General features: G+C 56.6%; 2 protein-coding genes across 2 annotated transcripts in view; both read right to left on the reverse strand.

The window, feature by feature from the left end:
- Positions 1–3,892: 3,892 nt before the first annotated feature.
- TIMM13 (translocase of inner mitochondrial membrane 13 homolog (yeast)) lies at positions 3,893–5,119 on the reverse strand. Its single transcript, XM_010863625.1, has 3 exons — positions 4,937–5,119; positions 4,776–4,844; positions 3,893–4,605 (listed from the first exon to the last, which is right to left on the reverse strand). Exons 1-3 carry the CDS (start codon positions 5,054–5,056, stop codon positions 4,507–4,509), a joined length of 288 nt encoding a protein of 95 aa, XP_010861927.1. The 5' UTR covers positions 5,057–5,119; the 3' UTR covers positions 3,893–4,506.
- A 422-nt stretch (positions 5,120–5,541) lies between these two features.
- The window catches only part of LMNB2 (lamin B2), a 20,593-nt gene continuing 13,818 nt past the window's right edge, over positions 5,542–12,316 (reverse strand). Inside the window, exons 5-12 of the mRNA XM_010863626.1 lie at positions 10,957–11,127; positions 10,742–10,867; positions 10,394–10,614; positions 9,989–10,277; positions 9,791–9,898; positions 9,171–9,290; positions 8,891–9,004; positions 5,542–8,284 (exon numbers count right to left, since the gene is read on the reverse strand). Coding sequence (XP_010861928.1) covers positions 8,243–8,284; positions 8,891–9,004; positions 9,171–9,290; positions 9,791–9,898; positions 9,989–10,277; positions 10,394–10,614; positions 10,742–10,867; positions 10,957–11,127 — 1,191 coding nt within the window. The 3' untranslated portion in view covers positions 5,542–8,242. The remainder of the gene's footprint in view (positions 8,285–8,890; positions 9,005–9,170; positions 9,291–9,790; positions 9,899–9,988; positions 10,278–10,393; positions 10,615–10,741; positions 10,868–10,956; positions 11,128–12,316) is intronic.

Raw genomic sequence — 12,316 nt, forward strand, 5'->3', positions numbered from 1 at the left:
TATAGGGATCCCTAACTTTAGCTTAGATTACTAAGCCCTGGTATGAACAATTAAAAGCGAGGGACCGTGGAGAATGAAATGGCAACCCACTCTAGTATTCTTGGCATGAGAATTCCATGGACAGAGGAGCCTGGCGGGCTACAGTCCATGGGGTCACAGAGTCGGACACAACTGAGCACAAAACGCACAGCAGATTACAAAGACTTTAATATGAAAAAGAAATTTTAATGTCTCAAGAATAAACCTTTAAAAAAAAAGGGAAGGACCAGGCTTCCTTGGGGGCTCACTGGTAAAGAATCCGCCTGTCAACGCAGGAAACATGTGCTCCATCCCTGGTCTGGGGAAGGTCCCACATGCCACAGAGCAACCACTGAGCCCAACCACTGAGCCCAGGGGCCGCAGCTACTGAAGCACATGCCCTCTGGAGTCCACGCCCCGTGACAAACGCCCAAGTGCAAGGAGAAACCTGTGCACTGCAGCTGGAGAGAAGTCCCCGCTCTCCCCAACTAGAGAAAGGCCCACGCAGCAACAAGACCCAGCATAGCCAGAAATAAACAAAAATTTTTTAAAAGTGAAGGAGCCTGACCCTTTAGAGTGGACCCCTGACTGTGACCAAGTGCTCCTGGAACGTTCCCCGCATTAGCTTCATGGGACCCATTCACAGCTCCATTCACATGCATGTACACACACATACGGAAGAACTCACCAAGAGACACACACACACACACACAGAACTCACCAGGAGAGCCACGTACACACACACAGAAGAACTCACCAGGCCTCTGACTCAGGCTGCAGCCTATTCTGAACAACTGGACCAAAGTTCTGAAGGACTGCCTTGTGCTCACAGGCTGTAGCTGTTAATTCTCGGCTCCTCAGAGAGGTGAGGATTAACTTCTGGATAGCTCCTGACCATCTGAAGCTCCCCACCCCACCGACCATGTCCAGCCGTTCATAAGGAAAGAAGCAGGGGGCAGACAGGGTGGAACCCAAGTTGCACTTCTGGATGACCTGCTGGTGACGGGGGCCCTGCAATGTCCTCACCACGCCTGCCTGCACCCTCAGCCAGGTCCAAGGTTAACCTGTGATCGGGAGGAAGTCATGGGACAGGGTCACCCCCGGAGGCTGGACCTGCAGAATCCGAGTGTTTCACCCATGGGAGGAGCTTCACAAAAGATGGAAATGCAAGGGAGGGCATGCCCTGGGTCTATCACTCTAGCAGAGGACGCTAAAGCTCTGCCCTCTGGCTGCTCTGCGTACAAGCCAGGGCACTAAAGTTGGGGCAAGGGCAAGCTGTCTGCAGCTACACTGACTCTAAAGCCAATGGAGGCAGCGGTCACTCACCACAGAGCCTATCGAGGGGGAAATGCAGGAATAACAAAAGGAAGTAACAGGGGAGACACAGCAGCTGAACAAGTGGAGAGGGGATCATGGACTTCGATATGCTGCCGTCTACACCCCAGAACAATGGCAGCAGGCTTTCAGATGGTGATATCTTAAAAGCCCTGAGTGCCTGGGGTGGATGGATACTGGTCATGGGCAGCTGTCCCTCCTGTCGGCCATCACACTGCAGGCCATCCGGGCAGCTCACCTGAGTACACAGGACAGTCAGGAGGCCCCATGTCAGTGGCTCATCAAGTCCACGACCATCCCTGTTCTCCAGTCTCCTTAAATGGGGTCGGAGCTCACTTTGTCTGCCTCCGGAATAAGCCCAACACTCACCCACCCCCCGCAAGGTCAACGGAGTGACCCCCACGTGGGATAGAGCCACACATCCAGGTCAAGACTGGCAGACTGATTTTCTAGGGATGCCCTGGACACAAGGAAACGTCAGACGTTTGCTGACTGTCACCGACACCCTCGCCAGCTCGATAGAGGCATGCCCCACCCAAACGGATACTGCCCTGGAGTTCTCCAAGACCCTGCTCAAGGAAATAACCCCTCTGTTTGGGCTCCCCAAGTCCATCCAGAGTCACAACAGGCCCACCATTCTTTCCCAAATTTCTACGGAACTCTTTAGCATTCTAGGAATTAAGTGGGCTTTTCATGCCACTTGGAGACCACAATTGTCGGGAAAAGTAAAACAAATCAAACCCTAAAAAGAAACTCAGCTAAACGATGTCCAGATACTCACCTGCCCTGGCTCTCCCTCCCCTAGAGCACTTGTGAGAACATGGACAGCCCCCAAGGAACACGCAGGTGGGGTTCACGTGGGGGCATGTGACGGGTGCCCCTTCCTCTAGGACCCAGCTCCAAAACCCACCTCAGGGAGACAGAAGCACTGAAACATGCCTTAGAGAGGAGAGTCAGAGCTGTACACACCTACAGGGATTTGGAACTGCCTCCCCTGACATCACTTCACATCCTTTTGTCCCTGGGGACTGGGTTTGAGAACCTGGGAAGCTGGAAATCCACAAGACCAGTTAGACCCCCAGGTGCTGCTGTAGCCTGCCAGATTCCTCTGTCTGTGTGATTTTCTAGGCAAGAATACTGGAGTGAGTAGCCATTTCCTCATCCAGCGAAATTCCTCGACCCAGGGATCGAACCTGCATCTCCTACATTACCAGGAGGATCCTTTTACCACGGAGCCACCTGGGAAGCCCAGACCCTAGGTGGGCAGGACCTTCCCAAGTAATCTCGACCACCCACTCTGCAGAACGATTACAGGGCATGACTCCACGGGCCACCATACCAAAGTGACATCACCTACACCTGAGAAAGAAGTTATTGAGCCACCCACTCAATATACCAGTGAACCTGCCACAGACCTTAAATCACCTCCTTTTTTTTAAACCATGCCTCGAAGCTTGTGGCACCTTAGTTTCCCAATCAGGGATTGAACCCCAGTCTCCTGCAGTGAAAGTGCTAAGTCCCAATCACTGGACTGCCAAGGAAGTCCCCAGCTCACCCTCGCTTAGACAAATCCCAATTTGTGCACAATGCACGCCAGGCCGGCTAAGTTCTCACAACCCAGATATAACCATTCATGACATCTCCCAGCCCCAAGAGCAAAGGGCAACGGGACTCACTGTGGCAGGAGGAGGGATCAGTCATCAGCCTCTGACTAGCAGCCTCCCAGAGTCTCACATAGACCCTAGAAGACTTGTCTAAAAATATGGCGGATGCCTTACAAGGACTCCATTCTTCTCTGGACTCAGTAGCAAATATTCTCGACAACAGGCTGCCCCTTGATTATCTCCTACCTGAGGAAGGGGAAGTCTGCACAGTTAAGACCTGCTACATGGGAGTCAATAATTCTGGTCAGATCAAAGTAAATACAAAACACAGGTATGAGCAAGATCAGTGGTCACACAGATATAACACACTCCAAAATCCAATCCAAGCTCCATTTAGTCAGAGGCCTCCTTGGCTTAGCCTGGCTTCTTCCATTTCTCTACCCACTAACTGCTATCATCTGCCTGCTCATCTCTGGGCGGGCCTCCTTAATTGCCTCGACTTCCGTTAGTGAACAGCTTGAAGTCATCAAACTTCAGGACGATTCGAATGCAAGGATGCAAGTACATGGGACTGCAGCCTGGTGACCATCACACATATTTTAGGCTCATCAGGGAACAACCACACCCGTGTGTTCAGCAAAAAACAGCCTCAGCTTCGGAAGTCAGACCATCTGTCCTCCAGCGCCCCTCAAGAATGAGGAGCAGTAACAAGAAAAGGGGAGGCTTTGTCACCAGGGATAAACCAGGAATTTGCTCAAAACCTGCCAACCACACCCCCTCCCCACTTTTAGCAAGAGTTAACATAAACCTTTAAGTTCAACGGTCCAGAAATAAAAAAGGAAGCGCCCTTCCCGCACACAAACACACAAAGAAAAAAACAAGTGGAACCAGCTGAGACCAAGATGGCAGCAATCCAAACTCCAATAGACCCTGCATCTCATTACATGTTGATTTTACTGTATGAACGTATTACACAACACACCTCATAGCAGCCAGTACCATACACTGAAAGACCAAAACAGAATAAAGAGAAGGTGGTCCCCCACTCCCTCAAAAAAGCCCTGCCCCTTCCCAGGTAAACTAATGAACATGGCTCCCCATCACTGACCTCACTCCTCCCTTTAAAATTAAATCCCTCTCGCCAGGGGTTGTCAAGTTCAGCCCTGAACTAGTTCAAGCTTCTCCATTCTCTGGCGGCTGAATAAAGCTTGTGATGTGTTAACCAGCACCCTCCTCCCAGGCAGACAGCGTAAGCCGGGTTGAGGCCCCACAACGGTCCATACGACTCAATCCGTTAACAGGCGCACAAAGAGAGGTGGCACCCGGAGCCAGGGCCGCCCCTACCAAGATCCAAGCTACACCGGCCTAGCAGTGGGCGGCTAGGCGGAAAGGACGGGTAGAGTCCCAACGGTCCCAGCACCAATGTCGTCCTCATAAACTTCTGGTAGGCAGTACGCATATGCAGGACCCCGCCTCACAAACAGTGTTTATGGAAATGGGTCCGGGGGTAGGGCAAGGGTCGGGGGGTTGGTCTGCAGGCGCGTCGCGGTCACATGTTGGCTCGTTCCCGCTGCAGCCGCGAGTTGTAGGCACGTGACACGGTGTTCCAGGCGTCCATGTAGCGGTCCATGCACATGGCGATGCACTTCTGGGGAAGGAACCGGCGAGCCGCTTAGGTCTGGACCGCGGCTGGTGTCCCCGCCCCGGCTGCGCACGCGCAGCATCCTCTCCACGCCTCTTCATTAAGTCAGCGCACGCGCGGAGGCCACCCTACCGGGTCCAGCCCGCGACCCCGCGACCCCGCCACCCCGGTTTTACCTGCTCCGAATTGTCCAGGGAACCCCCCGGCTTCCCGATACACTTCCGGAAGCACTTGTCCGTCATCCTCTGTGGGGACACGCGAGCCCTCAGTTGCGACACCGGCCCCGGCGGATCCCGCAGCCCTCAGCCCCCCACCCCGCCCCCGGCCAGCCCCGGACCTGTAGCAGCTCCTGCGCGTTGGCCACGGCGATCTGCACTTTCACCTGCTCCATTATGAGCCCTGGGTCCAGCTTCCCCCCGCCGGAGCCCCCGAAATCGGAGCCGAAGCCGCCCTCCATGGCTCCGCAAAGTCAACCGGACCGCCGCCGCGTGCGCCGACCCGCACTCACGCCGGAAGTCCGCTGCCCCAGGGCCCCACGGGAAATGGAGTTCCGGTGGGTGGGACCAGGGTCCGGACTACGAGTCCCATAAGGCCGCGCGAAACTTCCCGCGCACGCGCAGAGAGGAACGGGCCGAAGTCCGCTTTCTGTGTCGAACTCCGGGTCGAGAGGCCCGCACCTCCGTGCTTAGGCTCCAACCCCCCAAAGGTCCCGCCGCGCGTGTACTGGACGATGAGCGCGTTTACCCCGCTCTTTGCAGACCTGGTAGCGCCAGGCCGTATTAGGGGACCAAGAGCGCTGCGGGGTGTCGGTGTATCAGATGGGGTAATGCATAAAACTAGCGGTCCGCGCGGTCTGATGGGGGTCCTAAGACATCCGCTTAACTAGTGGCTTGGGCTCCTACTACAGCAGCCTGGCGTGGGAGTAGTAACTCACGGGCAGAATTTAAAACCAAAATGTTTTATTGGATGTTGTACAAAAAAGTTTCCAGTCTTAAAATGTATATTACAAATCATTGGAGGAAACAAAAGACCACACGTTTAGCATGCATCTTAAAAATCACCATCTGAAATGTGTCTAGACAGCCAGTTGCTGAAACTGAGTCCCCTGGCGTGTAGTGCTGATGATCCCTTTCGGGCTTGGAATTAAGACCTTTCCAATAGCGTCAATGTCCTTGAGGAATGGCAGTCCCCGCTCGGATGTACTGATATAAATAGAACTGCTGAGTAGACGGTGTGGTAAAAACGAGCCCAGGTCAGAGCCTGGCTGTGATGAACACTGAGCGCCCAGACCACAGGGAAAAAGGCGTCCGTGTCTCCCCGGCACTGGGTCCCTTCCGAGGGCTGGGCCGAGTGGCTGTTTTTCTAGAAGGGTGCTTCTCCTCACATGACACGGGCTCAGAAAAAAAGAATCGCTTCTGTATCAAGTGGCTTAAAGTTAAGCATGTTTAAGGATAAGTGCAAATTCTGTTTTTCAGGCCAAGGCTGACATTGTAACATTGGACTTTGTCCTTTGTTTTCAACTACTTAATTACCAAAGACTGGTAATTACCAAATTACCACCAACCTCCAGCCCCAACTGGCCACCAGTCCAGCGCACCCTGCCCTCACCAGTCAAGGGCTTCCCAGCCTGCCAGGGCCACTTCCAGGCTCCACTCATGATCTCAGCCAGGCAACCACTGGGCGGTGATGAGACCAAGAACTGGCTGAATCAAGAAGTCATCTAATGAGCCTGGGGGTTCTGCAGTTTTTTAGGCCCTCTGGGCCTGACGGGAGGGTGGGGCCCTCTCCTTTCCTTCCTGAAGTCCTCAAGCCCAGCCTGCAAAACCGCTTCACACCCAGAATTCCAGGACACAGCTTCGATCCCCAGAGATTTCCAAAATACCCTGAAGGGTGTGGCTGAGACCAGTGCAGTTTCCACTCGCCCCAGGACCACCCAGACCCCATCCCGCTCTCCAGACCCTCATGGTCTACTCAGCTCCTGTTATGCCAGGGGAAGGGAGCAGCCTGTACCTGGAAGCACTCCTGGCAGGGGGGTGGGGGTGAGGGAGGGTGGAAAAGAGAAGGTGCTGTCAAGACAGGAAGCTTCTCATGGGCTGCACCATTTTTCTGGTGAGGCCACTTCCCTCCACAGGGCAAGTACAGCCCTCGGGCCAAGGACTCTGGTAGCCAAGGAAAGATGCCCAAAGCTTTGGCCTGCAGGGAGATTCTAGACTTGGCAGAAGCTTGGTTTTGCCGGTGGCTGACACTTTCCTGTCCTGGGGCTTGGGCCCTCCTCCCCATGAGCAGTTCCCAGGGAAAGGAGGTGGACGGGCTGCTCCAGCCTTGGATAAACCCTGAGGGGCTGGCACTCAGCCTACCTGGAAGCAGGCTGCCTTCAGGGGCCAGCCTGCCTCCATGGCTCAGTATTGCGTCTTTAAGACTTGAGCTGCGCTTTCTGAAGAGTCAGCCAGGGGCGCCAAGTCCACAGGGACAGAGCCCCCTGATGACACCACCTCCCCACCCCCAGAGGGGACTGTCCCAGTGACCCTTGAGTGAGCCCCTGAGGTGGGAGCCTGGCAACCTGTACTGACCAATGTAAAAAAATAAATATCCATTAAAAAAATAACTTCTGTGTATCTACGTGGCGCGGGTCAAAGGTCTACTAACGCAGGGAGGGGGGTCTCTGGGTGATCAGAAGCTGGGCTGTGGCACGGAGCATTCCACAGAGGTCTGCTGGCATGGGCAGGTCTGTCTAAGAAACACCGTTTCAGCAGGAAGCTACAGAGGAAGCTAGCGTATCCGTGTGTACCCAAGAACACAGGAGTGGGCATGACCTGTGCTCAAGGCACAGGGCTGGAGGTCAGGGAGTCCCACGGCTTGCCCTCGTCACCCTCCACAGATGGGAGGGCAGAAAGCGGTGGTTGCACATGGATGTCATGTCCAAGGTTGTCACACTCATCCCCTTGATACTGACCTGGGGATAAGTCTCAGAGAGGAATCGCCCCCAGGTCCCAAGCTTCCTTCTTGCCTGTCCCACAGGGTGAGGAAGTTGACTGCAGAAAGGCCCAGAAACGTGAGGCTCCGGCAGCCAGAGAGGGAGCCGACAGGCCCACCCCACACACCCGACTCCCAAGGGCTGAGCAGAAACCACCCAAAGCCCAGGTCTGACAGTACAAGCTGCTTCCAGCCCTCCTTCGGGTGCTCAGTTGGCTGAGTCACGGAAACCGCAGGGGTGCCCCTGCTCCCCACCAGGTCAGAAGCTGGATTCTGAATTTGGTTTTTTTGAAAGCTTAAATGAAACAAACTATGGGATCCTTATGCAGTTCTGCTCTGTCCATCCCAGGCCTCCTCTCCCGCCCCGACTCCAGGCTGCAGAAGAGACCCACGCAGCCAACGGGCCTCCTCCCACCCCTGCTGGACTCCCCAAAGTCCGCTAGCCACTAGGCTCCTGGGCTGGTTGGACAGGGCACCAACAGAGTCTGGTCAGTGGTGAAGGGTCCCAGGAAACCCGCCGACAGGAAAGATCAGTAGAGACCCACCCCCAATGCTCTGGCAGTTTGCTTAAAAATTCTCTAGAAATGTACCAAGGATTAAAGAAGCCAATGATATAAAAATAGTTTTCAGTGGCTCTGGGTAAAGAAAGACGTGATGAGGCATGTTCGGTTCACATGACGCGGCAGCCTCGAGAGGTGGTCCTCGGGTCCCCCTGGAAGGAAAGATGGTGTAGTGAGGTGAGCCCAGGGTGGCAGGCACATGCCAACCTGGCCAGGCAGATAGCTGGTGGCCCTCGGCCCTCCCAACAGGGGGGGCTGGACCAGGCTGGGGCCTGAGCCACCAGGGAAGCTCAGCTTCCAGCAAGACGACCCCAGCTTCCGCGGCTCCTGTTCCAGAACCTTCCAATGTCTCCCTCACTCCTGAGTCACAGGACTCGTTACAATGGTCTTAGACCCAGAAGAGTCCTGCACTTGTGTCTTGTTCAGTGTGGTTCCTCGGGCCCCCCACCCTCCCCACAAAACCATTATGAAGTCACCAGCATACCAGTCTGGAGGAATCACAGTAACAGCGGGTGGGCTGAGAAGCCCTGAGGCTGTACCAGGGTCACTTTGAGATACAGCAGCTTTGCAACCCCATTCCCGGTGTCCCTAGGTGGGTACCAGAGGTCCGCACGACAGGCAGGCCCAGGAGGCAGGGCAGCTGACCCCACAGCCTATCTGCTGTGAGCTCTGTGGCCTGAGTGATGCCCAGGGCAGCTGCATGAACAGGGTCTGGGATGTGTGCGTGTGTGTGCACGCCCGTGCCTGGGAGCTTCTACCTGCTGGTGGAAAAGATCCTCCTCTCCAAACTCAGCTGCCTCGTCCTCGCCCTCCTCCCCATTCTCGGTCTCCCGCACCACTGAAGACTGCTTCACGGTTCTCATGGCTACTTCCTGTACGAGACGAGAGCTGCAGACAAACCCCTCCCCACCCCAGGAGCCCAGCCTGCAGGGGAGGCAGTCAGGACGCCCAGGCCTAGGCTGCACTCATGTGCCTGGCGGCCAAGGCTCCATCCACCCAGGAGGGGCCCCAAGACCCAGGCAGCGGGGAGGCACTCACCTCCCCATCAGCATTGACCAGGGTGGTCCGGAAGCTCTCACCGGTGCCCCAGCTGTTCTGGCTTTTCCACACGAGTGTGGATGGGGGGCTGTGAGCCACCCCCGCTCCAGCTGCCCACACCTGGGGATACAGGAAGGCCTCCCCGTTAAAGTGGGCTCCAGTCCTAGTGGTCACCAGCCAGCCATTCATCACAGGTCCCCTTGATGCCCTGGGTGTTTAATCCTTCTAGGCCTCTTAGATTCTGGCCCAGGGATGTTAATCAATCACCCCAGTATGGAAGAAGAGACTGAGGTTCACAGTGGCCAAAGACTTTCATCTCAGCAAATGAGCCAGGCTGGGATGAGGTGCCCTAGAGTCTGTGCCCGTGACTGTTAACATGGCTGGCACTTTGCCTGCCAGCGCAGACAGACAACCTAGACCCAGTCCCGCCCACACTGGGGACCCCTGGCACATCACTCAGGCCTCCCAAGAGCTCCAGGGAGGCTCCGATGAAATGTGGACACAGGCAATTGGCTACCACAGGCGGCTGTTCTCAGCGGCGGGGCTCCACCCTGCGGTTCCCCTGGCCCCCTGCCCCATCCCAGCTACACCTCACAACCTGCCCCTCCGCAGCCACCTACCGTGACAGTCTGGCCGGCCCGCAGCACATACTTGGGGGTGAACTTGTAGGAAATCTCCTCCCCTTCCAGGACCTGCCTCTTGATCCTCCAGTTGCCCAGAGACTGATCCTGAGGAAGGGCGCTGGCGTTGGCACAGGGCTCTGGGAAACCCCGGGGGGCCTCCCCTGAGGGGCGGCGCGGCACGGAGCAAGGCCTCACCTTGTCAGAGCTGTTCTTCAGTTGCACGAACCTGCCCTCCAGATCGATCTCCTCGATGCTGACGCTGCCTGAGGCAGAGGCCTGCTGCGCCAGGTGGAAGCTGCCGCCGCTGCTGGTGCTGCTGCTGGAGCCGAGGCCACTGGAGCCCGTGCCCGGCGGCTCCTCCACCTCCAGCCGCTTCCGCTTGCTGCGGCCCGGGCGCCCGGCTGTGGACACACTGCTGCCGCTGCTGCTCGTTGTGGCCCGAGAGATGGTGATCCGCGATGACGGGCTGGGGGACAGCTTCAGCCTGGGGGCAGGGGTGCGGGGTTACCAGGGGCTGAGGTGCAGGGGTGGGGTGTTGGAGGGGGAGGGACACCGCACTCGCCCAACCCCCTCTCCTCGCCCCGCCCCTGCCGCGCTCACCTCTCCTCCTCTCCCTCCAGCAGCTTGCGGTAGGCGCTGATCTCCATGTCCAGGGCCAGCTTGATGTCCAGAAGCTCCTGGTACTCGTCCAGCTGCTGCTGCATCATGTCCCGCACTTCCATCATTTCTCGTTCTTTGGCGTCCAGCATCTTCCGGAACTTGTCCCGCTCCCCAGCCACGGTCTCCTCTAGTTCACGGATCCGGTCCTCGGCCGCGCTCGCCTGCAGCAGGGTCCACGCGCGTCACGGTGGGGAAAGCCCACTCGGCTGCAGGCCTCTGGGGGCGTGGGAGGGGATGAGACAGGACACGGCCCGAGGAGGGGTCGGGGCTGGGGCTCTGGTGAGTCACCTGCTTCTGAAGGCTGGAGAGCTGGTAGCTGAGGGATTCAACCCGCACGCGGGCCTCCTTCAGCTCCTCCCGAGCGGCGCTGGCAGCCTTGTCATTCTGGTCGGAGCTCAGCTTGGCGTTGTCCAGCTGCGGGGACAAGGGCAGGCATGAGGGCCGGCACAGAGGGTGGGAGTGGACGGCCCAATGCCCACCGGCAGGCATGCTCGCATGCACACCTTGGCTTGGTAGGTCTGCTCCAGTTCCAGACGGTACAGCCGCACTTGCTCGTCGTGCTGGGCGCGCAGTTCCTCCAGCGCCTGGGCCATCTTAAAGTCATACTCCTGCTGCCGGCTGCTGTCCACCTCCACCAGGCGGCGCTCATGCCGCCGCCGCGTCTCACGCACTTCCTGCGGACATAGCCATGCGCTCACTGCACGCTTTGGCCCTGTCACAGGCGTCCCTGACTCTCCCCTGGGGCCTGAGCAAGGGTGCCCAACTCTGCCACTGGTGACCCTCTGGGGTAGGCCCGGGCCACCTGTTCACACCCACACCACGATTTACAACCACCCAAGAACCATGACCCAGAGCCCCCAGCTGACTGTCGATTAACACACCTATGCCTTCACACACAGGAACATCACCCGGCCCTGAAAAAGAGAGAAGCCCTGACATTCGCTACCATGTGGACGGATCCTGAGAACAGGATGCTCAGTGAGAGAAGCAGACACAGAAGGACATACAGGGTGTGATTCCACTGATGGGAAACGTGCAGAGAAGGCTGATCCACAGAACGAGTGGGTTCCTGGTTGTCAGGAGCTAGGGCAGGGGGTGGGGGTGACTGCTGATGGGGGTGGGTTTCTATTGCAATGATGGAATGTTCTGGAACTAAACAGTGATGGTTGAACTATCCTGTACTAAATTTCATTAAATTGTATGTTTTAAAAAGTTTTGTTATATAGGAAAACTGGAAGAATGCTAATGGAAACACCTACAGAATTTATTTTGGGGGTAATGTTCTGGAATTAAGAGGGGATGGCTGCACAGCTCTGGGAATGGACTAAGCTCTAGTCTACGTGGTAAACTTTGAAAGCTTTCTGGTAGGGGACTATTTCAATAAAGCTGTTAATAAAAAAAAAGAATTCTTAAAAAAAAAAAAAAAATCCTAATGTGGCTCATCACAGGAGCCTGGGGTCTAGGATAGATCAGCAGTGGGTCATGGCAGTGGCCAGCTGGCCCTGGCCACATGTACCAGGAGCTGACCAGGCAATGGTGGGGTCAAAAGTAGGTGGGGGAGCCCCACTTGACAAAACTCCCTGCACAGATGTCAGTCACATGTGTCTGGGCCCCGTGGATGAAGACAATAGGAACGTGTCCACAGGAAGCCACTGTGTTCACAAACAGCCAAGAAGCACAGTTGGACCCTCAGCCCGCACCCCACCCCTGGCCCACCTCAGGGGCCCTCCCGCCCCCTTGGCCTCCTCACGGGATCCAGGGCGGCTCTGGTTGCAGTGGGGCCTGGCAGGAGCAGGAGGCCGCTCCGCAGTTGCATGGGCATCTCACCCGCCTGCACGCCGCAGTGAGCCCAACAGTGGCTGG

The sequence above is a fragment of the Bison bison genome, unplaced genomic scaffold (genome assembly GCF_000754665.1).
Source record: "Bison bison bison isolate TAMUID 2011002044 unplaced genomic scaffold, Bison_UMD1.0 scf7180017864492, whole genome shotgun sequence".
In the NCBI taxonomy this organism is placed as follows: domain Eukaryota; kingdom Metazoa; phylum Chordata; class Mammalia; order Artiodactyla; family Bovidae; genus Bison; species Bison bison.

Excerpts from the sequence above, each read along its gene's own strand:
- TIMM13 (XM_010863625.1), bottom strand. The coding sequence starts at position 5,056 with ATGGAGGGCGGCTTCGGCTCCGATTTCGGGGGCTCCGGCGGGGGGAAG. Across the intron at positions 4,845-4,936 it reads ACGCGCAGGAGCTGCTACAG|AGGATGACGGACAAGTGCTT; the intron begins GTCCGGGGCTGG and ends GTGTCCCCACAG. Across the intron at positions 4,606-4,775 it reads CCCTGGACAATTCGGAGCAG|AAGTGCATCGCCATGTGCAT; the intron begins GTAAAACCGGGG and ends TTCCTTCCCCAG.